Genomic DNA, 26,146 nt, shown 5'->3' on the forward strand with positions numbered 1-26,146 from the left:
TGCCCCATCAATCAAGGTCTGTGGTCCGAGCAGGTCATTTTTAGGCAGTGGCTCTGTCCTTGCAGAGAGATCTTCTACAAGGAACTTCCTGAGAGGTCTGAGGGCCCAGGTCACTCCAGCAGCCTCACGCCTCCTCCAGTCTCCTTGCCCTCCCCCACAAATTAGAGCCTGAAAAGCCTCCTCCCAATATTCACTGATGTTATCCAATACAACCATAAAATTCTTTGCTCCCAGTGGGGATCCCTCCTTTTGACTGTGAATACTTGTGGGAAATTTCTAGGTTCCCTGACAATCAAAATGACCAGCAGCCCCTCTTTCCTTTGCTTCCTCCAGCACAGCTGCTGTTCTTATCCCTAAGTCTCACTGCTACAGGTAGTTTGACCCCCCCAGTTGATAACTGGGGATTCATGGAGATACTCTGTCAGCTAGTAGAGTCTGTGTTTTCTTTTTTGCTTGTCTTGCTTTCTCTACTTTTGTTAGGATTAAGGGAGATTCTGAAACCACTTCCCATCACGCCTTTCTTTTCAAAAAGTTCAACTCATTTATTGAGAGTAAACAAAAAATAATTTGGAGTTGAAAAATGTCAACTATATCATGAGGCTGCTCCAGATAATCGTAAATCTAGGCACTAAAACCACTACTCTAAGCTTTCAGATGCTAACCAGACATCAACAGGGGGCATCACCAGCAGGCATACTTCCTAAAGGACAGACATGTCATCTGCATAAAACAAGACACAAACAAGGTCAATCTCTTTCTTCCACCCTTGAAAACAGTTTGTCAAGTTACACAACAGGAAAAATCTTCAGGGATTAGGCTAAAAAAAGTTCTTGTTTTCTGGATTATTTATTACATTAACGATATGTGTGGCTCCTTACATAAAACCTGTGATGGTTAATTTTACTTGTCAACTTGACTGGACCATGGGGTGCCCAGATTTTCGATTAAACATTATTCTGGATGTGTCTGTGAGGTTCTGGATGAGATTAACATTTGAGTCAGTAGACTGAGTAAAGCAGATGGCCCCCCTCAGTGAGGGTGGGACTCATGTGGTCTGTTGAAGGTTTCACTAGAACAAAAAAGGCAGAGTAAGGGAGAATTCACTTTCTCTGCCTGTCTTTGGACCCAGACTGGAACTACAGCATTGGATCTCCTGGTTCTCAAGCCTTTGCACTGCAGATCTTGAGACTTCTTAGCCTCCATAATCACATAAGCCAATTCGTTACAATCAAGCAGTCAATCAATCAATACGTCTCTTTCCCTCTCCCCCTCACACACACATATGTCTCCTATTTATTCTGTTTCTTTGAAGAAACCTGACTAATACAAAACCTCTACTCTTAGTTTATCGTTATATGACACAAGAATTGTCTTGTTTTGAACCCAATGTTGAGGAAAAATTAACAATGATAATAATAACAATGGTTAAGGTCTTACCGGGAAGCAGGCACTATGCTAAACATTTTACAATCTCATTTAGTCCTCATAAAAACCCTAGGAAGGTAGTAGTATCATATCTCCCAATTTAGAGATGAGAAAACAGGCCCTGTGTGGTGGGCTACTTTCTGCTGCCGTAACAAACTTCCCAAAATCCCAGTGGTCAAACCCGAGAGAAATTTTATCTATTACTCATACAGTACGTCCACTGGGGGTTGGCACCAGAGGCCTCTGTTTACATCAGTCAGTCAATCAGTCAGGGACTCAAGACTGGTGGAGGCTAATCTCAACAAACAGAGCACAGGGCTGGCAGCCCAGGACACCTGGGTCCCAGGACTTTATCAGCGAGGGTTCTGGCAGGAAACAGATGAGTAATTTGAGAAGTGTTTATAAAGGCATTATTTATAGAAGTGTGTAGAGAGCACGGGAGAGGGGGAGGGCAGTACCTGTGGCTGAAAACAGGGAGCTTTTATACCATCCCTAGGCTCAAAGAGTCCAGGGAAGGAGTGGTTGCCAGAACCAGGAGCTGTGTGGAGAGGGTCACCCAACAGGAGCCGTGACCTTTGTTCAAGGGACACAGCCAGCCCACAGGGACCCTGCATGTCTAGCCTCCTCCCAGTCTCCCACTGGTGCTCTCCCCGCGGACAAATCCAATGGGAAAGTAGAAGGCAAAGGAACCTTTGCAATCTTCCATACCAGTCAGCCTCCCAGTGCCAAGAAGAGAGTGGGGAAGGGTAGTGTGGAAATGTGGAGGGGCAAACGGAAGCCATCCAATAGTGCACAGCAAAGTCCAAAGGCAGAGTAAAGCGAAGCCTTGAGTACATGATTTTCAAAAGCCCCTTTGACTTTTAAACACTATTTTCCTAAAATACTACTGTACCAGTAGTAAAAAAAATAATAATAATGTGTAGTTAACTCATTTATTTACGACAATAAACACTAGCTCTGCATAATTAATAATTAACACTTTGTACTGGTCTGAATTTGGCTGTTCTGAATTTCAATTTCTCATTCTCCCTGCCCATCACCTTAGAAAGCAAGGCAGGAAGTCGGCCATGTCCCTCCTGGGCAAGCCTGTGCCCAACCAAGATGAGGACTACGGGTGTGGACAACCAGAAGATGATGCAGGGGTGGGGGTAGGAAGGGGATGACAGACTGGGTGAGTGGCTCCCCCCACAGCTGGACCCTTGCAATCAGAGAGAACAAGGTCACAGCAGCTGTTTCCAACTGGACATGGACTGAGAAATTACAATTCACTGACTGAAGACTGCTGGTACAGGTATCTAAAAAGCAGTGGGAAAAATGAAAGAACGGTGGAAAGAGAAAGAAGGAAAAATCAAGAACCTGACTTTGTTCCTTCAACTAACTTTCCCTGAACACTCCATCTGTGTACTAAAGAGTACTTAGCACTTGCAAACGCTCAGCACAAAGCGGCAAGTAATGTTATGTAGAAAATAGACCTGACTCAAGAGCTGTGGGAGCTACTGACTGAAGCAGTAAAGGAAGAATAACCAGGCAGGTGGCAGATTTGAACTCAGTCTCAAAGACTAAGCAAAAGACTGACCAGCCTGGGTGGTGCAACTAGAGAATTACTCTCTGACAACACAGATCACAGCTTTTGAAACCTGTGAGTGGGTCTGACTGACTCGAGGGGTATAGAAGTGACAGGATTCCAGTGAGAGGAATCACTGCATAATGGCTCACAAGAAGGAATGGCGCTCATTTTCTCTGGCAGCTGCTTATGAATGTAGCAATACTACAGGTTGGAAACTTATATTTTCTTTCCTGAACCGTGGATCCATTTAAGTAACAGTCCACAAAGATGGCACGTGGCACCCATGACACATAACCATGGAATGGAGAGGGCTCCTGGTCACAGAGCAGCCTATAGCATACCACGCACAGGCTGCCCCCATCAACAGAAAGACCAAATACAAGAGCCAAGTACAGTGAAATCAGGGACAAGGACTCTTACTCTTTCATATCCATCAATACCACTACATATCCCAATACCAGAATTTCTGTCTGATGCACCAGGCACAAGAAGTCAATTTGGTCTTATGGTTCCCCTCTAACTCTGCACTTAAAGTTTTTATTTCTTTTATGGCCCAAGTTCTCAAACAACAGATTTTTAGGAAGCTGGTAAAACACTTTTAATTTACAAAAACATTCTACATTTCAGAAAGATTTCCATTAAAAAGCAGTTAAAGTTAATGTCCTGATGTTTAACAAGTTTAAAGTTTCAATTTTCTAGAGCTTTCATTTCTATAAAACCTTTACTGTGCCAATCTTCACAGGACAAATAAGAATGGTGTGTCATGGTAATGCCTTCCATTATTTTCTACCACAGCATGGACACATTAAAGTGAAGTAAACAATTACAAAGATAATCTGGAAAAATAAGCCTTTCTATCCAATTAAATGAAGCGACACTATGGCTCAGAAAACAGTATCAGTAATCTTTATGTTACACTAACCTCCCTTTGCTTATTGGTGGTACTAATAAGATTTTAGTAATAAAGTTATAGATGAATATAGTTAGTAATATATTTTCAGAGACACTAAACACCTTTCTTAAACTTATATAGAATCATTTCTCAACAGACACACATTTGGAGATGTCACAGACATTGTAGTGTTAGAATAATAAAGCTACTTTTCACAGTGCTTAGGTTAAGTGCTAACCTGTTATTACACACACACACACACACACACACACACACAGAGGTAAAACAGAGAAATCTCTGCCTGAGTCAGAAGATGTTGATAGAGACCAACATAATCAGCCGATGTTATGCTCAACACTTTACATGCATTATCTCATTTAATCTTCACAGTAGCCCTTCACAATAGGAAACAGGTACCATTATTCCTACTTCATAAATGAGGAAACTGATGCTCAGGAGATAAAGTGTGCCCAGGCCACCCGCCTACTGACTGGCAGGGCTAGAACTCAAACCACCACCTGCAACTCCACATCCCACATTCTTCTCACAAACAAGGGTGCTTCAACCAGCCAAGTCTTCAGTATCAATTTACTTAGAGTGTTTGTAAGAAAACAGGGGGGTGAGAGGGACTTCCCTGGTTGCCCAGTGGTTAGGACTTCACACTTCCACTGCAGGGGGCATGGGTTCGATCCCTGGTCAGGGAACTAAGATCCCACATGCCTCGTGGTGCGGCCAAAAAAAAAAAAAAAAGGAAAAAAATTTTTTCAAAACATAAAAAAAAAAAATAGGGGGGTGGTGAGAGAGATCAATGGTTTTTGGATCATCAAGATTTTTCAGAGCTACACAACTGTCTAGAGCTGTGCTATCCAATGCGGTAGCCACTAGCCACATGTAGCCATTTAAACTTAAATTACTGAGCATAAAGTTCAAAAATCAGTTCTTCTTGCACTATCCCACATTTCAAGTGCTCAATAGCCACACGTAGCTACTGGCTACCATAAAGGATTGGGAAGACTATAGAACATTCCTATCATCACAGAAAGGTCTACTGGGTAGCGCTGATCTAGAGGACCCCCCAAGAGGCACGGTGAAGTGGAGGTGGGGCATGGTGGGAATCTGTATATCTTAGAGATCATTACTGCCCAGAATGTTAGAGGACATCATAGACAATGAAAAGACCTTTCCATCTGTACTGTAAGAACAAGATCAGCTCTTTCTCCATAAATTCTTTCCCTGCAATGGCACTCTCAGTAGTTAACACTAGAGGAAAGAATAGCCGTAACTACTTTATGTGAACCGATTCAATTATGGGTTCCAACTTGGAGAGGAGAGCTTGTTTGTTTGTTTTGAGCTGCAGGGGAGGAAGGGTATATAATAATTCCACTTTTAAGAACTGGTTCAACTAACACTTGAAAAATACAAGGTAAGAGATTTATGAATAGGAACCACATTACAGTGTGCAGGAACATTGCACAAAAGGACTTTACAAATTAAATTACATTCACTACAGGTACTGGTGTGCATTTCTACTAAGCAAAGGTATTATTTAAACCAAATGATAGGTTTCCTAAAAGAATGAAAAAGCACAACACAGAGAAAAAAGACAGTCTAAGTGTAAAAATTATGACTAAATTAGACATTCTAAAATGAAAGACAAAAGGGAAATACAGGTGGAAGCAACCCAAGGGCTTGTTGGCAGATGGATGGATAAACAAGATGTGGTATATTCATACAATGGAATATTATTCAGGTTTAAAAGGAAGGAAATTCTGACACATGTTATAACATAGATGAATCTTGAGGACATTATGCTAATGAAATAAGCCAGACACAAAAAGACAACTTCTGATGATTCCACTTATATGAGGTATCTACAGTAGTCAAACTCATAGAGACAGAAAGTAGAACGGTGGTTGCCCAGGACTGGGGGGTGGGGTGGGGGGAGGATGGGGAGATGTTGCTTAATGGGTATAGAGTTTCAGTTTTGCAAGATGAAAAAATTCTGGAGATTGGTTGCACAACAATGTGAATATACTCAACACTGCTGAACTATACACCTGAAGATGATTAAGATGGTAAATTTTATGTTGTTTTTTTTACAATAAGAAGAAGAAGAAAAGGGAAATGCAGGCCCTTAGAAAAGCCATCTAAGTCTGTTAGACCACTTACTGGTCTCTTCCTCCACTGTTCCATGTTAATACTACAGTCTCCCTACTGTAATGAAAGTTAATGATTGCTCTGAACTTTTTAAGATTTAAATAATAAAACATCATAATGATAAGGCCAAATATGCAAATACCTGGGTCAGTAGCAGAGATAACTGCTCCAAAAAAGAGACAATCTGTGTAGTAAAATTTATCCGAGAGCTGCCCCACAATCTTCATGAGCTTCACCACACCATACATGAGATTTCTGAAAGAAGGGAAGGTAAACTATGTCAGAAGGAAAAAAAAAGAAAAGAAACCCATCTCATCGAGTAACCTGGCAAATGAGCAAGCAGAGGAGTACTAGAATACTGTACTTCCAGAGAGGTTTGTGAAAACATCGGGCAGCTGCCGTGCTTGGACACTTACCAGGAACATGTGCAAATAAGACTTTGGCACCAAGTAATGGTCTGCAGTTAATGTCATCTTGCTGAAATATCTGAACACTCCATTTTAAAGAACTGTGCTTATGTACAACTATAAAGTATGATCCTTAATTAGCAACAGTTAGGGCATTTTAAGCAACTGGGTAGTAGGGAAGAAAGGGAGAGAAAGAACCCTGCAAAATGGGTAATGAATTGCTACAAAACTCCCAGGATTCTAAGACAATGCATTTAAAGTCATGGAAATGAGTGGACTGGATGAAGCTGGAGAGAAAAAAAATGGGTTGGCCACAAAGATTCAACTGGTCAACCTTCTCTGCCAATAATTATTTCAAAGAAGGGAAGAGAGGCAAAGCTCTTTGAACATCCCATTAAAATATCAGCATACTCATGGACATACCTGGCTTCTCACTCTTTGCATGGGTTAGGCAGGCCAGCAGCAGCCCTCCTTATACTGTGCAGAATGTGATATGGCCCAAGAAGGACCACCAAGTTAATATTTCAACATGGCCAGAGCACATTTCCTACAGGACAGCTGACAAATTGGGAGGAGTGAAGAGTGTTAAAAGGCCTAGTACATGTTATTAAGGGTGTGTGTGTGTGTGTGTGTGTGTGTGTGTGTGTGTGTGTGTGTGTGTGTGTGTGTGTTGGTAACAGCTGTAGGGATTAGGGAAATAAAAACAACCACAGAATAAAGAGAAATTAAGAAAATCCCATTTACAACGACATTGAAAAGAATAAAATGCCAAAAATAAATAGCCACAGAATAGACTCATTGTACCCTACAGCCAACCCCCAATAATAAGCTTCTTAAAGGTCAAGACCGTATCATTGCTCATCTTTGTACCTTAGGTGTCTAGAACAGTAGATTGACGAAGCTAGAAGTTCAAGAACTATTTGCAGAATTGAATCCTTTTGAGAATAAATAGCTATAACTTAGTGTTTGCCTACTGTGTGCCAGACATTGACACTGTTCCAGACACCTAAACAGTTATATTTCAATTCACAGGAATTCTATGATACAGAGTTGATTTGCTCTTTGTTGCTTATCAAAGGCTTCTTTCACCTACTTTTTAAATATTTCTTGAAACTAGACCTTCCTCTCCATTTCCTTCTATCATAAGCTTAGATCTGAGCAATAGACTTCTCCGTGGTAGCGTTTTCCCTATAGTCACCGATACCAGTTATCTAACCTGTCACTCTTCAGTGGCTTGTCTCTCTTAAAGGATGAAGTCCAAGCCCCTCCTGTTTTAGTGGCATAAAAGCCTCCTGCTTTTATCTCCAGCTTTCCAGCTAATTTTTTTTTAATTAACTAAAGTTCACATTTCAGTCAGATTTCCTTAGTTTTTACCTAATATCCCTTTTCTGTTCCAGGATTCCATCCAGGATACCACATCACATTTAGTCATCATATCTCTTTTGTCTCCTCTTGGCTGTGACAGTTTCTCAGACTTTGCTTGTTTTTGATGACCTTGGCAGTTGGGGAGGAGTACTGGTCAGGTATTTTGCAGAATGTGGGACTTGTCTGATTTTTTTTTCTCATGATTAGACTGAGGTAATGTGATTTTGGGAGGAAGACACAGCAGTAAGCGCCATTCTCATCACAGATATCAAAGGTACAGCATATCAACATGATTTACCAATTTTGGTGTTAACCTTGATCATCTGGCTGAGGCAATGTTTGCCTGGTTTCTCCTCTGTAAAGCTACTCTTTCTTCTTCCTTTGCATGCTGTACTCTTTGGAAGGAAGTCACTATGCACAGCCCACAATCAAAGGGGGGAAGGCCCAAGCTTCATCTCCTTGAGGGGGGTTGTATCTGCATAAATTATTTGGAATTCTTCTGCACAGATTTGTCACTTCTCCCCCATTTATTTATTCATCCAATCATTTATTTATATCAGTATAGACTCAAATATATTTGTTTTATACTTTGGGTGATGATCCAAAACAATGTTATTTCTTTTGTTGTTCTTTAGCCATTAGGGAGGGGGGGTTTCAGGCTGACTCTGTGTCCCTTTGACATGCTCCATATCCTTTTTGTTTGTTTTCTGAGCACTTCCTTACTCTCTGACACTATAAGATGCTCCATTGTCATTTTGTACATTTGCTGCCCCAGCCCTAGAATCAGCCATTTCTGCAAGGGGTCCTGGTTCTTTTCATTGAAAAATGCTATTAGAAACTAAGATCTGGGGACTAGGTTTTATTTTATTTCAGTGTTAATGAATCTTAATTTCAATTTAAATAGCCACATGTGGCTCATAGCTACCACACTGGACAATGTAACTCTAGATCTTAATTACAATCATCATAAACATCAAAATACTGGAATCCGGCCCTTGCCAGGGGCTGGGGGGGTGGGGGAAATGGGGAGGTGTTGCTCAAAGGGTACAAACTTCCAGTAACAAGATTAATAAGTTTGGGGATCTAATGTACAACATAGTGATTATAGCTAATGATACTTTACCACATACTTGAATGTTGCTAACATGTTCTTACCACAAAAAAAGAAATGGTAACCATGTGACCGGATGAAGGTGGTAGCTAATACTATGGTGGTAATCATTTTGCAATTTATAAATGTGTCAAATCAACACACTGTATACCCTACACTTTCACAATGTTATGTGTCAATTATATCTCAATAAAGCTGGGGAAAATATTGGATTCTGTGGACCCATGTGGATCTCATCTCTTTGGAAGTGTGGTAATTTGGTTATATGACAAAGAGTCACTTACCCGATAATGAAGCAGGAAACGGCAGTCCCCAAGAAGGCATAGGCCAGAATAGACCCAAGGTTTCTGAAAAAGTGTCTCTGAATAAAACAAAAAAGCAGGAATCACATTGTGAATTTTGACAGTGAACATTAGAAACACTACAAGTCTCTAAAAAGTGAAACTTTACTTACTGCTTCCATTATATTAATTAACAACTGAAGTTACTCCTGAATAATGCTATTTAGCCTTAGAAAATCATGGTTTTAAGATATCCTTTGTCCTACCAATCAGTAAGCAAGCAAGCAAGGCCTTAGTAAATTTCATAAAAAACTACTCTGGCTGATTATATTAAATTACATTTTGTGTGTTTTGTGTGTGTGTGTGTGTGAGAGAGAGAGAGAGAGAGAGAGAGAGAATTATGTGTGTGTAAGTAGACCAATCATTTTCACAGATTTAACCCAAACTATTTTACCCTAGTGATTCAACTAGTCACTTCCAGTTATGGTGGTACTTTAGAAGAACATTACAGATATAAGTTTGAAACTAATAAGCTATGAAAGTGCTAAGGAGCTTTCTGGTTAACTCAGCATCGGAGGCGTCTTCTGATATTCATCTGAATTAATCTTTGGAGCCTGGGAAAGAGGAAAAATAGAGATAGGTGTGGAGAAACAAGAAACAGGTAGTTCATCTAAGATGGGCAAATTTAAAAGTATGTGTACACACACACACACACACACACACACACACGAATTTACTTCTCATAAATCACTGGGCCTGTGGATATTCTGATGGGGAAAATCCATGTTCTTGGGACCCTGAGACATGATCCTTACTTCTCAAGGCATAAAGCTGTTCACACTGGACAATCATAACTATTTAACAAAAACAGACAAACAAAATCCCCTAAACACCCTAATTAAACAGGAACCAGGAACACTTTATCTAGAAATTTTAAAAGGCAGGAGAGCCCCAGCATGTGAGCTAAGCACCATCAGGGAAAGAGAGGGCACAGAAGAAGCACTCAGCCTGGATCAAGCAGCCTTCACGAAGTCTGATCAGACACAGGGCTGCAGGCGACCACTGGCCTGCATTCCAGACAGAGGACCTAAGACCTTGGCTTCAGCCTTCCCCAATGCCTGCCCCTCTCTGAGGCTGTGAAGAAGGCATCAAAGAACCCCTAGTGGCCCTAAACCACCTGCTCAGAACAGAATCCTTCAAGGGCTTCCCACACTGACAGTCATCAAATGAAGGTACTGCCTGTACATATTATAGACACATTATGTTTGCCTCCTAAATCAGTCATTGTCCTCAGTCTTTTTTTAATGCTAATGCATTTATATGCCACTGTTTTGAAAAAAAAATTAGGCTTCAAAAAAAAACCAACAACTGTGACCTACTTGCCTTTAAAAGCTCCATCAAGTGCTTAAACCAGGGAGGGAGTGCATCAAGGACAAGACATGAGACCAATGAAACCCATGCGAAGTATCCAGGAGCAAAATTTTAACCCTAGATGTGCTTTCCCTTGCCACTCGGCTTTCTTTTGGGTAATCATTCCTATGGTTGGTTTGAATATATTAAGTAAATTTGTATTTATGATATTAGCCAAAGCAGAAAATTAGAAATGTAAATCTACCACCAAAAATGCATTCATGATATATTCTAAAATCACACACACACACACACACACAAATTACCCATCCCATTCATATCTGTTGATATGAACTGGAATTTTATTGCATCTTGAAAAGGTATAACATGCCACTTATTTGTATATTATTACACCTAGTATTTCATTATATACTTCATAGTTTACAGAGTACTTTCGCATATTAGCTCATCCAATTCTCACAACAACCTCATCGTGAAGGTGTTTTTTGGACCATTTTATATGAGAGACAACTAAGGCTCAAAAGTGTGATGTGAGCTGCCTGAAGTCACATGTCTACCAAACCGCAGCACCAGAACTGGAAAGCAGGTCTTCTGACCCCAAGGCATTGCACTCTCACCGCACAAGATGCCCTTCTTGATTCCCACCACATCCTTTTAGGGAAGAAGGACAGGAGGTGTCTAGTGGAATCCTGTATCTTTCATCATCTTCTTATTTGGCCTTAACAGTTCACAGTCACGTGTGGTTCACATAGCCATGACTGGTTCAGTCTCTCCCTTCTTTTCCCTTTCCATTATAGAATGGCAAAAAGAAACAAAAGGAGATGACATGCCCTGGTAAAGCCTTTGAGAATATAAACCTAAAACAGATCAGGATGAGAAGGTTTGCATTCAATGAAAATCCACCCGGCATCCCAATTCCTAGTTGTACCATTCTAAGCCTTACATTCCTACTCCTTGGGAAACCTCATCATCGCCCATTCCCCTGACAAATTTGAACATGGTGTGTGTGTGTATGTGTGTGTGTATTGGGGGAAATGCACAAAACATGAAAGCTCCTATAGGTGAATTCTTTCCCTGCCAATGCCCTCTAAGCAAACTGAGTGGTAGCACAAAATCAGAGCTAAGACCATGGTACTTTTTTCAAGTTAGAAAAAAGAAGGCCCATGTCTGAATGACAACTACATGTACATAGGTCAAAGGGTATGAATCTGTTTACATACCAGAGGTTAAATGGTGAAACACTTATTACACATTTAATTGGGAACATTTAATCAGAGATGGCAACCACATAAGTACCAACTATTTAGGTGCCTGATTAAAAAGGAAAGAGACTAAACTAAGAGCTAATAATAACCTTTAAGACTAGCATTTCAAAAACAACTTAAGCCTGTTATTTGTTTTTCTTCTGAGAAAATGAAGCTGACAAAGGGAAGGCTCTGCAAACACTAAGGGTTTTTTTAGCCATTAGAGTGGCTTTCACAACCAATGGTTTGGTTTCATTTTTTTTTTTTTTTTTTTTTTTTTTTGTGGTATGCGGGCCTCTCACTGTTGTGGCCTCTCCCGTTGCGGAGCACAGGCTCTCGACACGCAGGCTCAGCGGCCATGACTCACGGGCCTAGCCGCTCTGCGGCATGTGGGATCTTCCCAGACCGGGGCACGAACCCGTGTCCCCTGCATCGGCAGGCGGACCCTCAACCACTTGCGCCACCAGGGAAGCCCGGTTTGGTTTCATTTTAAAGCAACTATGGCCTTGATTATACATTAAGTTTAGTTATTTAAAATACCAAATTATTCATCACCCATTTGATCTTAAGAGCAGCTCCCAAACTCTTTATTCAGATAAAGAATAACATTATTTATACCTGTAAGATCATCTACCATTTTTTACATGTCAATAGCTGACATATAGATTCAGATTACTCTGGCAACCTCATAAATAAGTCTGAAAAAGGATACTTTTTCGGTACAGAAAACCTATATCTGGAAAGAATGTAACACAGAGGAACAACTCTAGGCCCTCCAGTCAGACAGACAGGCATAACCTTGACTCAGTCCTGCACCACCTACATAACCTCAAACGTCACTTAATCGTTCTCAATTTGGCTTCATCATCAGTAAAATGCAGGACATTCTCTACATGTCTGTGAGTGTCCAGATGTGCGTTGGGCTGGTGTGCAGAAACACAGCCTCCTGCTCCTCAAGCATCCATTGTGGAGAGGGGACTTAAGTTCCATCCCTCCTCCCTTGAAGGTGATGCAGTAAGAAGGGGCCATGTGATCTCTGAAGGGCGAGATTGGCTTGACCCTGACTTGTAGCCTTGACTCTCTTACGGAAAGTGGGGGAGTGCTCTTGCTCCTATGGCCTCCATGCTACGAGCAAAAGAGGCAGTCTTTGGTAGGCCCAACAATTTCTACGATCTCTCCATTTCAGCCTCCGTATCTGTGACTGTGACCGACTTGGTGGCTAAAGGGCATCTGTCTTCAATTCATGAGGTCGGCAGTAAGGAGCCCCATTACCAAGGGCTAAACTATATCATCCAAGATGCGTCACCAGGGACTTTGGGTCATAAATTGATCATTCAGTTGCCAGTTAGCTCCTTGTGTCTGTTTATAAATGAGTTGGAAACCTGGGGGAGAAGGGGTGTGAGGTAATCTACCACGCTCACATTCTTACAGAGTTTCTGTGATGATCAGAAATAATGTATATAAAAACCGAAATAAAGGATATATGCAAAATTCTTTATATCATATGCTCCATAAATAACTATATTTGTGTGGGTTGGGAAGAGTTTAAAAACCTTCTGAAAACTGCAGATTTGCTTTGACAGAAGAACCAGCCTGATGGGCAGGCACCCTCTCATAAAATGAGTGGTAACTGTTCCCTCCTCTATGTTCTGAAAGATTTTGGGTAGGACTCATTATTTCTTCCTTAAATGCTAGAGAGAATTCACCAGTGAAGCCATCTGGGCTTACATAAAGGTTTTTAACTATGAACTCAGTTTATTTCATTAATATAGGGCTGTTGAAGCTTTCCATCTCTTCTTGGGTCAGTTTTGGTAATTTGTGCCTTTCGAGAAATTTGTCCATTTCACCTGGGTTGTCAAATTTATTGGTACAAAGTTGTTCATATTATTCTCTTATTGTCCTTTTAATGTATGAAGGGTCTATACTGATGTCCCCTCTTTCATTCCTAATATAGGTAATTTGTTTCTTTCCTCTTTTTTTTTTTTACCTTGATTGATCTATCTAGAGGTTTATCAACTTTGAAGGCATTCTCTACTTCCTAAGGATGTTACTGAGTTTTATTGGCAGCCAAGATCTCTCTTCTCTAGGCTCACTGAAAAGGTTTCCTTTAGTCCCCTTTCAGAAAGACAGCTGAAACAAGGTCCTTGGCTGTTATCTGAAGTAGGCCCTTTTGAAGGCTAAATTTTCACAGAATAGTCCCACAATGGGGAGGAAGGGAGCCACTCACACTATTTATAAAGGTATTTGGTATTTTAAATATGTAGGGGCTTAGGCCCAACCTTGCTGCTGAACACAATGACCCTCCCTCAATAATGGTATTTTTTAAACTTTTTACTTTGGAGTAATTATAGATTCACAGAAGTTGCAAAAATAGTGCAGAGAGGTCCCATGGTACCTTCACACATTTTCCTCCACTGGTTATATCTCACATAATTGTAGTGCAATATCAAAACCAGGAAACTGAAATTGGTACAATGTGTGTGCATAGTTCTATGTCATTTTATCACACGTGTAGATTCTTGTAACCACCACTGCAATCAAGATGCAGAACTGTTCCACTGCCATGAAGATTTCTCTCATGCTACCCACTTTATAGTCACAGCCACCCCCTCCCCTTCTCATCCCCACCATCCCTAACCCCTGGCAACCAATAATTTGTTCTCCATCCCTATAATTTTGTCATTTCTAGAATGCTATATAAATGAAACCATATAGTATGTGACCTTTTGAGATTGGATTTTTTTTTCACTTAGCATAATGCCTTTGAGATCCATCCAGGCTGTTTTGTGTGTCAATAGTTTGTTCCATTTTATTGCTGAGTTGTATCCATGGTATGGATGCTTGTTTAACTATTCACCTATTGTAGGACATTTTGTCTGTTTCCAGTTTGGGGCTATTACAAATAAAGTTATTATGAACAGCCACGTACAGTTTTTTGTGTAAACAGTAGTTTTCATTTCTCTGGGATAAATCCTCAGAAATAAAATCACTGGGTCATATGGTAATTTCAACTTTAGTTTTGTAAGAAACTGCAAACATGTTTTCCAGAGTGGCCATACCATTTTACATTCCCACCAGCAATGGATAAGAGTTCTAGACTTTAAAACAGAAATGAGTCACTGATGATGAGTCAACTGTAGTCTCTGAGTGGGTATAGAACACAGTAATAAGCAATCTGAGAGAAGGAAAAAAACTAGAATATTGTACAGGAAAATTAAAGCAGAGATTCCCATGCTTTAAGAAATACTGGCAAAAATTCCTTACCTTCTTTAAACTGTATCCAGCATGGAAAATAATTGGAGGCAGCAGAATGTTGAAAAAGACCTCTGGATCAAATGTTACCTAAAAGTTTAAAAAGAAAAAAAGCCAATTTTTTTGTTGAATACCAATTGGTGCCATAATATTTGCTTAATATTTTAAGCCACTGACTAAAGTTTGAATATTTAAAACAAATGACATAAATGTGAAAAATCACAAACTCAGCACAGTAGAGAAGCCACAGCTCCCATGAGCACTGGCCTGTTCTTCTCCACACGGTACTTCTGCCTTCTACTCTTGGTGTGTTGTTGAATATGTATTAAGACACAACAATTCAATGCAATTTTGAGAACTCACAGAAAGCTTCTGGTCGATGTTCTTAAACAAGAAATGAAAACATCTTGATTTTTATCAAACCTTTATAAAAGTTCAACTACAATAAAAGATGCAGTCGTGAGTCTTTATTAATTTTCTGTATCCTACCACATAATAATTTATAGACATAATCTTACTGAATTTAAGTCTCTTTTGAGTGACCAGCCATTTGTGATATGTAATGTGGACTAGATCAAAGTCTCCAGTGGTGCTAGTGACTTCCTGAATATCAACATAAATTCATCAACTCTAAGGGGACTAAAACTACCTGTAGGCAATCAGGGAAATCACTCTGGAACTATGAGCAAAGCCTTATCACATCCAGAAAAGAATTAAACATTGTATAAAGCCTCCTAAACTTTTTTTTTTTTTTTTTTTTGCGGTATGCGGGCCTCTTACTGTTGTGGCCTCTCCCGTTGCGCAGCACAGGCTCCAGACGCGCAGGCTCAGCGGCCATGGCTCACGGGCCCAGCTGCTCCGCGGCATGTGGGATCTTCCCGGACCCGGGGCACGAACCCATGTCCCCTGCATCGGCAGGCGGACTCTCAACCACTGCGCCACCAGGGAAGCCCCCTCCTAACCTTTTTAAAGAATTTGTTCACGTTGGTAGATTAACTGGCTCTTATTTCAATTAATTATTTTAAATCTCCATTCTAATTATTAAATGTAAACAGCCATTAGTGTGGTATTACACTGGGTATCTTTCTCAGTTGCATTTAATTTCACAAATGTTTATGGAAATTCCATGCATTCTTATGAAGGGTTGAGAGCAAAGAGCTCACTAGGACCGCCCTTAGGGACAGAGAGAAGATGGGCATGTTGAACACTCCAGGTTGAGAATAATTTTCTTTAAGGATTATGGCAGATCCTGAGAACAATAATAATTTAATTTTTGGAGCACAGGCTACACTCTTTGACTGCAAGCTTTCACATATTAAAGGGGTCTCACACAACTTGGATCCCCAGACTTTATATGGAAGCCCTCCTGCTGATAAGCCCGGGTCTATAAGGTACTAGAATGTATGTGGATAAATACAGATCTTGTGCTTATCCTGGAAATCACCCAAGTGAAATGAAGAGATATATAATCCCTTTTCCTGTGGAGTATTTTAGCTACCCCCAACATTAAATGAAAAACAACATGTGGACTCAAATTCTAAGACAACAAGACATTTTTCCTCTGAAGATTCATTAAGCCTTTGGCACCAATCACCAATGAGAGTGGGAAACTCAATAAATGTTTGTAGAATATGGTAAAATAACCACGAAGAAGTAAGAATAACACTTCTGAACACTGATTATAACAAGCTAAAAAAAAATAAGAAACCAATCTTAATTTAAGAAAGAAACAATCTCATCCCTAAACCATAACAAGAGTAAGAGACATAATCAAAAAGAGATGGGAGTTGGACAGAGGAGCTGAGTGGGATGTATGAACCCACTGCACCATTGGTGGCCCACATCAGTCTGACAAAGCTAAAAGGCTCAAGTTCAAATATGGTTCCTTCTCCTCATCACAGTCCAAAAGCTTCCTAGCCAAACTGACAGCCAGGAATGTTACTGATGTTCCAGGAGTGTCAAAAGATTTCTGTTCACAAAGTTGAGACAGAATCGGAAAATCAAAAACCACGTCAGGACCAAAGTGGCTGAGCGGCCCGAGCTCACCTTCCTCAGCATGTCATTCTGCTCTACACTGTTGACCTTGCCAGGGCTGATTTCTCCTTTCAGGGTGTATTCGAAGAACTTCCCGCTGACATTCACTAATAAGGTGCTGAAGGCCCTGTCTTCCTGAGTGCAGCTGAGTGACTTGTCATGACCACTGGTGGCAGTGGTGCCGTACCTCAGGATCACCCCGACGATGAGCCCTGAAACACAGTGGAAGAAAACATCAGGCCTGTGGAAGGACACAGAGAGCATGGGAATAATGGCAACAACTAAGAAACTCTGAAGTAATCTTAGAGACCAGGTAGGTGATGTGTATTTTAGGGACAACTACACAGTCCTTCAAAAGGGTTAAGAATCCATCTATTCTGGTTTGAGTCCCTCAGCCACCAAGAGGACAAGGTAGGACAGTACCTTTCGGGATTATGACAGTACTCCGAGTACTATGAACCACTGATCATGTCTCATTTCTCAGGTTTCTGCTGGAGGAAGATGGGGTGATAAGAGGCAAAGGTTTTTTCTGCCTAGCACAGCACAAAGCAGAACCACTGAGCTCTTTGATTTGCACCAGCAGCATCCCTCAGGCCATCCGCCAGTGAGGACAAGGCCTCGGGAATTTCTAGTTGTTACAAATGCAATTTGTTTTGCCACACACTAGAGGAAGGGAAAAAAAGAAAAGAAATGCTTTTGCTGAGGTCATTTCAAGTATTGGGTATCATGGAGAAAATAATTACATCCCTTAGGGAGCTAAACAGCACAGTGCCAATTTTCACAGTCATGATTCAGGGACTGGAGAGCTGGCTTCTTGGGGCTATGCCATTGACACAGCTAGCATAATTAGCTGCAAGTCTTTCCGTCTCATTCTGTTCTTAGCAGGGTTTTCCCTTTAGGAGGAAAAAACCAGCAAAATTGTGTGTAAGCATTTAATTCCATGAGTTATGAAGAAATGTTGCTCCCCTGGTCCCGGACATGAGTCACACATGCCCAAGTAAAAGTGAGGGAAATGTGAAAAAAAAGAAAACATAAATAACAACCAGACACTTTCCACAATTCTCTCTTAGGTGGAAAACTTCAGACCTCTCTCTATATTCAGTTCTTTGCTAGCAATATTAAGAGAGAGAATGGTAAAATGCTCCCCCATCTCATTTTGCCATTAATGGAGAAAGTTATATGAGAAAAAGAAAGAAAATGTTTATTATATCCTATGTATAATGTTCTACAATGTCTCTTATCACCAAGACATATGAGAACTCACAAGACATTGCTGAAGAACAAATAATATATAAAATCCAGAAAGATATAGTTTTTTAAGCCAAACTCTGTGCTCTGTGTCTGTATTGCTTTATTATTGTTGTGGTGGTGGTGGTTGTTAAATACCTGTACTAACATGCTTGAACTTTGTTGACTTTTGTGAACAAATAAAGTTGTAAAATTTTACTACAGATTAAAAATGAGGTTCTTAATAATCTCAATTTGAGAGCTTGGTCTCCACGCTCTGGAAGGTACACACATGGTTTACATTTGGCAGCCAATAAAATAGACTGGGGTCCTGAGCAGTCTCTTTTTCTGGCTTGGCTGTGCCAGCTCTAAGGGAAATTTGTCATATGAGGTGCCCATAAGGGGCCTTTGTCATCCTCACCTTCGTTGTGTCAACCTGTACAACGAAGGTCCTTTACTCTCTTAAGACTATTTTGGGGAGTAAACTTTCTAGATCTTGTGAAGGCTGCATCCTTTGCACTCTCTTGTGGGGACGCCTCTAGTGCGTTATTGATTTGTGTCACTATTAACATATCTCATCAATGGCCAGACGATGGATCCTTTAAATTGGGGAAACGTCTAAATTGGTGAATTTTTAGAGCGCTCTCATAAACAGCCATTTTACTGGTACCTATGAAAAAACAAATTAGAAGGTGGTAAAAAAAGTAGCTAACCTAAGAACTCCCTCAGTTTAAAACAAAACAAAACAAAAAAACCAGTTTGGGAAGCCTCATTTGTGGTCTCAACTTACCCTCAATGGGTCTTACAGATGCTAATGAACAGGAGATTAATTGTTAATTAGGTTGATTAACAGGAAAATGAGAACCTGAGAGAAAGTCTATAGATTTCTTTCCAAAAAGGTGAAAAATTTAAAGGGACTCGTCCCAAAAGGATAAAAATCTTCAGATGGTTATTAAGAAATGGGATAAATAAAACAGATGTTAATGGGATTAAAACAAAAGGTTTTGATACAACACTACCTAAGGTTGGATGGGCCAAAGGGACCCCCTATGGTCCCCAACATTAAAGGGCCCCAAACAAGTCCACTCTATTTACCCCAGTTAAATATATATATGCTTTTTACCCAATTGTAACCCAATTTTTACCCAATGTGTAACCAGGCCTCTTGATGGCTAAACATCTTGAGATAGTAGATAGTAGATCATACATGTAACTCTATATAGAATTAACTGTAATAGTGCAACTCTAGATGTGGGAAGAAGCAACAAGGGAAAACATCCCCTGGATCATAACAGACTAGTAAAACAGAAGATCCAGAGAATTTTAGGTTACTAACAGGGCCTAATCCAAAATTTAGCACATTGAGTGGCCTATCAACACAATCCTCATCTGATCTAGGAATGAGCCTTCTTAGCACCTTGGGACAAATTGGTCAAGAAATGCCTCCCAAACCTTGGTCTAATTTACGACCAAGAGGGGGTGCTGTGGAAAAAAAAAATGTTGCCTGCCATTCCAGTAAACAAAGAATATTGCCGGCCATAAGCTGCCAATGTAACCGCGCCCCCCACAACCCACGGTGTGCCCTGGGGAGAATTCAGATGGAGAAAAACATGATGTGAACATAGATAGTTAAAATGCATATCAAAGGAATAATTTCAATGAGCCAGACTCTTGCATCTTCGCAGACATAGAAAAGTGCTAAATTCATTAACTTGACAGGTCTGGTTTTTGTGATTAGTGGTAATCTTTTGATGTTCGACTACACATTTCGGTTTTTTTTTCCTGCAAAAACTCCTATATATCCTGGCTCCTCCCTTACCTCTTTGGAACAGATCCTCTGAGCTATCTGAGAGGCTGTTTCCTGGGCTGTATAGTACTCAGTAAGGTCCCTGAATAAAACACGTTTCGCTTCAGTTAACAGTGTCTTCATCAGGAAACCAAAGTAAGTCATTTACAAAAGGCTATCCTTCTCCCAAATCAATAGCTGCTTTACATAACTCACTGTTTCTTTTCAGTACTAGCTTCAATATTTGCAGAGCTAACTAAAAAAATAAACCACAATAGCACAGGGTCTTCACAATGACAACTATTCTAACAAAAGAGGAGTTGTGATACTGTGATTTATAATAAGATATATTTGGTCTTTGTCCCAGTTTCCTGGTACAGAGCTCCTAACCACCCCCCCCCCGGGCCCCCCCCCACCGGAATCTCTGAAGTGCTAAGTGTCTTTTTGTATGCTAATGAGGTGGCTGGTGGCTGGGGGTTCCCGGATTAGCCTCCGAATGAGGGCTGGTTGCCAGGGGAACCAACCAGGTGATTAGAGAGTTGGAACTTTTTTATTTATTTATTTATTTATTTAGGCTGCGCACGGTCTTCATTATGGCATGCGGGATCTTTTTAGTTGCGGCATGAGGACTTCTTAGTTGCGGCATGCAGACTCTTAGTTATGGCATGCGATCTCTTAGTTGCAGCATGCATGCGCGCTCTAGTTCCCCAACCAGGGATTGAACCTGGGCCCCCTGCACTGGGAGCACGGAGTCTTACCCACTGGATGACCAGGGAAGTCCCCAGAGTTGGAACTTTTAATTCCACCCCACCCCCTGACCTCCATGCAGGGAAGAGGAGCTAGAGGTTAAGTGGATCACTAATGGCCAATGATTTAATTAATTACACCTATGTAATGAAGCCTCAATAAAAAGTCCCAAAGTACACAGGTTCAGAGAGGTTCTGGGTTGCTGCACACGTGGAGCGCCAGAGAGGGTAGCTCACCCGAAGAGGGCATGGAAGCTCCATGTCCCTTTCCACATACCTTACCTTATACATCTCTTCCATCTGGTGGTTCCTGAGTTATATCCTTTGATAATAAACCAGCAATATAGTAAGTAAATGGGCTTCCTGAGTTCTTTGAGCTATTTTAGCAAATGATCAAAGCTAAGGAGGGGAACATGAGAACCTCTTATTTATAGCCAGTTGGTCAGAAGTTCAGGTGATAACCTGGACTTGTGACTAACCTCTGAAGTGAGAGGGGCAGGGGTCTTATGAGGCCTGTGGGATCTGATGCTATTTCCAAGTAGACAGTGTCAGAGTTGAGTTAAATTGTGGGATACTCAGTTGGTATCCACTAGAGAGTTGGAGAACTGCTTTGGTGTGAGAAAACTCCCACACATGTGGTCACAGAAATGTCCAGTAAGAGTATTGAGAGCAGAAGGGAAACAGGAGATTTTTCCTTACAGGAGGCTTTTATTTGCAGACAAATTCCTCAACTACAGGAAATACCCTCGCAGTCTCTGTCCGTAATCATCACCATCATACCTAGAAGCATTATTAGATGACGAATATTAAAAATAATAATACATACTTATAAAATCTTTCCCTCCCTACCCGGGTCCAATGTGCCCATGCTAAAGATGTGATAGAGACAGTGAAGGTGATGATGCTGCCCCCTTGTGTTAAAATATGGCAACAAAGCCCCCTCACAGCAAAGATACAGGTTAAAACGTCCTGATTGATAGTTTTGACCAAAAATATACCAAGCAACAGGATTTGCTGCTAATTCAAGGTAGAGTTTGAGTAGCTCCTCAGACATTTAGATTCATATTTATTACCACTGGAGTCCATGGCACAAAAGGACAGTCATTGCTATATTAAGTTCACGTGTGGCATCTTCCACTTCAAAAAAGAATAAGACATTAGGACTGCAGAGGGGTATTTTAGTGAGAATATAACAAAGACTTGGAAAAAACATGAATGGCATATTTCCATCTTCTAGATATGGAAGACATCCTCTGACAGGGAACTATAAAGAGGTCTTAACTACAAGGAATTAGAATTTGACATTAGATATTTTGCAAAGCTCAGAAACTTCAGTATTCCCAAAAAAATGATGGAGAACAATAGAGGCATTAATGACTTTACTGGATCAACATCATAGTGTTCCAGATTACAAAGAGCAATAATCTACTGTGTGTGGGCCAGAAAAATATCACATGTCAACTGATGAAAAGAGACTCACTGATTTCACAGGTATATGACTAATGCTAGGAAAGAATTTAGTTTTGAACTTTTACAGAAAGCAAATATACATGAAATTCCTTTGACATCTGATGTGGCTTAAAGCAACATGGTGAACTCCAAAGGTGCAAAAATTCAAGACTTTTTCAGTAGAAAAAACTCAAGACTGTTGCAACTTTTGAGTATGAAAAAACTCCTGTATTTGCACATTGTGCTGATGGTATACAACTGCCAACTTTTCTAATGTTTAAAAGAAACACATAACCAAAAAAAGAACCCTATATACAATTTATGCATGTGCCCATTGGTGGTATGAGGAAGGAACTTAATTATGGACAAAGCATTGTTCAAAAATGCTATGAGGCCATTAAAGGAACTAGCCCCACTAGTCTGGTGCCAGTTTCCGCTTTTGTGACTCAGGTTGTTGGGAAGACAGTTGAACAAATCGACACTCAGCTGTAATTCTAGACAGCTATCCACCTGCTGCAATATTTAAATGTCTCTATTAATAAGCCTTTGTTAAGGAGTTGGGAACAGGTGCATGGATGCACTGTTCTCTAACGAGACTCCACCTTCCCTTATATGAGCTACTGGGAGCAGATGATCATCAGTTTGGTTTGGCCACCGCTATGGGGATTTTTACAGCACTGTAGGAGTTGTTCTGAGTTCTAAAGCTTCATCTGAAATTCTGAGAAAAGAAAGCGTCCCATTCCACATCCCGTTACACAGTGTTTGAAGAGAGTGATAACTATTTCTAATTGAGCGAATAAAGAGGATGCAATGGATGCCAGCAGTGACAATGATTTTTCAGGTTTGGGGGTCATTTAAGTGACTCTGGTATTAAGAATGTATGTTACAGCCTTTTCAATATCCTTTTCTACTTGTTCTATTACTTATTATGCAGCTGTGCTATTCATTGATATATTCGTTTCAAGGAGAATTCATTTAAAATATTTTTGTTACTTGTTTTGAATATGTAGTGAAATACTTTTTAAAAACAATTTTTTTGTGTGTGTGTGGTACGCGGGCCTGTCACTGTTGTGGCCTCTCCGGTTGCGGAGCACAGGCTCCGGATGCGCAGGCTCAGCGGCCATGGCTCACGGGCCCAGCCGCTCCGCAGCATGTGGGATCTTCCCGGACCGGGGCACGAACCCATGTCCCCTGCATCGGCAGGCGGACTCTCAACCACTGCGCCACCAGGGAAGCCCTAAAAACAATTTTACTGAGGTACAATTCACATATCATAAAATTCCCCATTTTAAGTGTACAATTCAATGATTTTATTATATTCGCAGAGTTGTGCAATTATCACAATCTAATTTGGAACATTTCCTTTTGCAGTCACTCTCTGTTTCCCACTCCCAGCCCCAGGCAACTGATCTATTTTCTGTCTCTATAGATTTGCCTTTTCTGGACATTTCATATAAATCATACAATATGTACTCTTTTGTGTCTGGCTTCTTTGTCTTAGCATACTGTTTTCAAGGCTCACCCAGTGTGGAAGAAAGGTATTAGTACTTCATTACTTTTTATTGTTGAATAGTATTCCATTGTATGGACATACCATATTTTGTTTATCCATTCACCAGTTGATGAGCATTTGCGTTGGTTCCACTTTTCTGCTATTATGAATAATGCTACTATGAACATTTGCGTACAAGTCTGTATGGACATATGTTTTCATTTCTCTAGGGTTGAAACCTAGGAGCAGAACTGCTGTGTCATATGGTAAATCTATGTTTACTATTTTAAGAAACTGTTGAACTGTTTTCCATTTGGGAAACTGTATACCATTTTATACAATTTATACCCCCACCAGCAAAGTATGAGAGTTAAAGGTTGTTTACATGCTCTACAACACTTGTTATTGTCTTTTGATTGTATATATTTCAGAGAGTGTTAAGTGATATGTCACTGTGGTTTTAATTTGCATTTCCCTAATGCCTAATGATGTCAAGCATACTTTTGGCTATCACAAATAAGGCTGCTATGAACATCCATAAAACAGGGTTTTATGTGAACATGTTTTCAATTCTCTAGGGCAAGTACCCAGAGTGGGATTGCTCAGTCATTGGGCAAGTGTATGTTTAACTTTATAAGAATTGGTCAAATCATTTCCCAGAGTTACTATACCATTTTGCAACAATCTACCCAGTGCCAAGCAATGTATGAGAGTTCTAGCTGCTTCAAATCTGATAACTCTTGACAATACAACAGAAAATCTGTGAATCACCAATCAGCCAGCCAATGCTATTCTGATAAAGGTTGACTTTAATTAAAGAAATAAACTGAGTCTGTAGCCCTTCAAGACAAATGTTCTGTCTTGCTTCCATCAGTATATGAGATACTAAAATAGTGAAAATCAGGCCCATCAGCCAAGAGTTCAACCTCCAATCCGATGTTCCTCTTCTTCAACAGCTAAAATTCCAAAGATTTGATTAAAACCAACATGGAACAAGTTTATGTGAGTCAAAAAACACCATAATTGCTAAGTAGTTTCCCTAAATATGGAATGTCACAGTTAAGAATAAGAGGAAGAAAACGACTTTAAGTCTTAGATATCTACTTGGGAAAACAAGATATGGAAAAATCATTATATTGTCCCATGAAGTTCTTGGGACACCAGGAACATCTCATCATTGCTGTGCTGCACAGCATTTCTCTATGGGTGACCAGATACCACATACCTTCTGACAGTCTTTACAAAATGGAGATGCCCATTCTAGTATATAATGGAAGAGTGGGAGAGTCTTTCATTGAAAACTAGGAACCAAGGAGGCAGACTTGGACTCGATGACTGAACTTTTTAAAAAATAGATCATTATTGGATTATAATTGCTTCACAATATTGTCTTAGTTTCTGTTGTACAACAAAGTGAATCAGCCATATGCATATATATATCCCCACATCCTCTCCCTCTTGAGCCTCCTCCCACCCTCCCTATCCCACCCCTCTAGGTCATCGCAAAGCACCGAGTTGATTTCCCTGTGCTATGCTGCTGCTTCCCACTAGCTAGCTATTTTACATTTGGTAGTGTAATACATGTCGATGCTATTCTCAGTTCACCCCAGCATCTCCCCCACCCCGCCCCCGTGTCCTCAAGTCCATTCTCTATGTCTACGTCTTTATTCCTGCCTGCCACTAGGTTCATCAGTACCATTTTTTTTTAGAGTCCATATATATGCGTTAGCATATGGTATTTGTTTTTCTCTTTCTGATTTACTTTACTCTGTATGACAGACTCTAGATCCATCCACCTCACTACAAATAACTCAAGTTCGTTTCTTTTTATGGCTCAGTAATATTCCATTGTATATACGTGCCACATCTTCTTCATCCATTCATCTGGATGATTGAACTTTTAACTAGAGTCCAATATGGTACCCAAGTATAAACTGATTACACTTGCCTCCTTCTAGGAGGGGCCTCTGCTGGCTCAACACCTCCAGGGCCCGGAGAGATTATTTCTGTCTAATCCAGGGCTACAGTCTCAGGAAGCCATTGTTGCCACACACCCAAACCACACTCTCCAAGCTCTATCTACCTGGCTCCTTTATCTCCCAATTGTTTCCAAATTTTGATAACAGAGAGAGTATCACTAATTCAACCCCTCAAATCCCAAGCAATATGGATGACCACTCAAATTCTTAAACATATTTTCTTTAAAATGCTTTTAAAATAAAATTCACAGATTTTGAGAAGATAATGGGAGGCTAGCAGATTCCTGGATAATGTCTAAGGACCTTAAGTCAGGTATTTGAATATTTGATTCTGCCTCATACTCTGACATTTCCCAAAATC

General features: G+C 40.4%; 1 protein-coding gene across 4 annotated transcripts in view; it reads right to left on the bottom strand.

The window, feature by feature from the left end:
* SLC9A7 (solute carrier family 9 member A7) overlaps positions 1-26,146 on the bottom strand; it is a 153,062-nt gene that overhangs the window by 66,898 nt on the left and 60,018 nt on the right. For all 4 annotated transcript variants that reach the window (XM_004282005.3, XM_033409712.2, XM_049704820.1 and 1 more), the window contains exons 2-5: positions 17,119-17,318; positions 15,085-15,162; positions 9,209-9,285; positions 6,184-6,296 (exon numbers count right to left, since the gene is read on the bottom strand). In XM_004282005.3, coding sequence (XP_004282053.1) covers positions 6,184-6,296; positions 9,209-9,285; positions 15,085-15,162; positions 17,119-17,318 — 468 coding nt within the window. The remainder of the gene's footprint in view (positions 1-6,183; positions 6,297-9,208; positions 9,286-15,084; positions 15,163-17,118; positions 17,319-26,146) is intronic.

This window comes from Orcinus orca, chromosome X (assembly GCF_937001465.1).
Source record: "Orcinus orca chromosome X, mOrcOrc1.1, whole genome shotgun sequence".
NCBI classification, from domain to species: Eukaryota; Metazoa; Chordata; class Mammalia; order Artiodactyla; family Delphinidae; genus Orcinus; species Orcinus orca.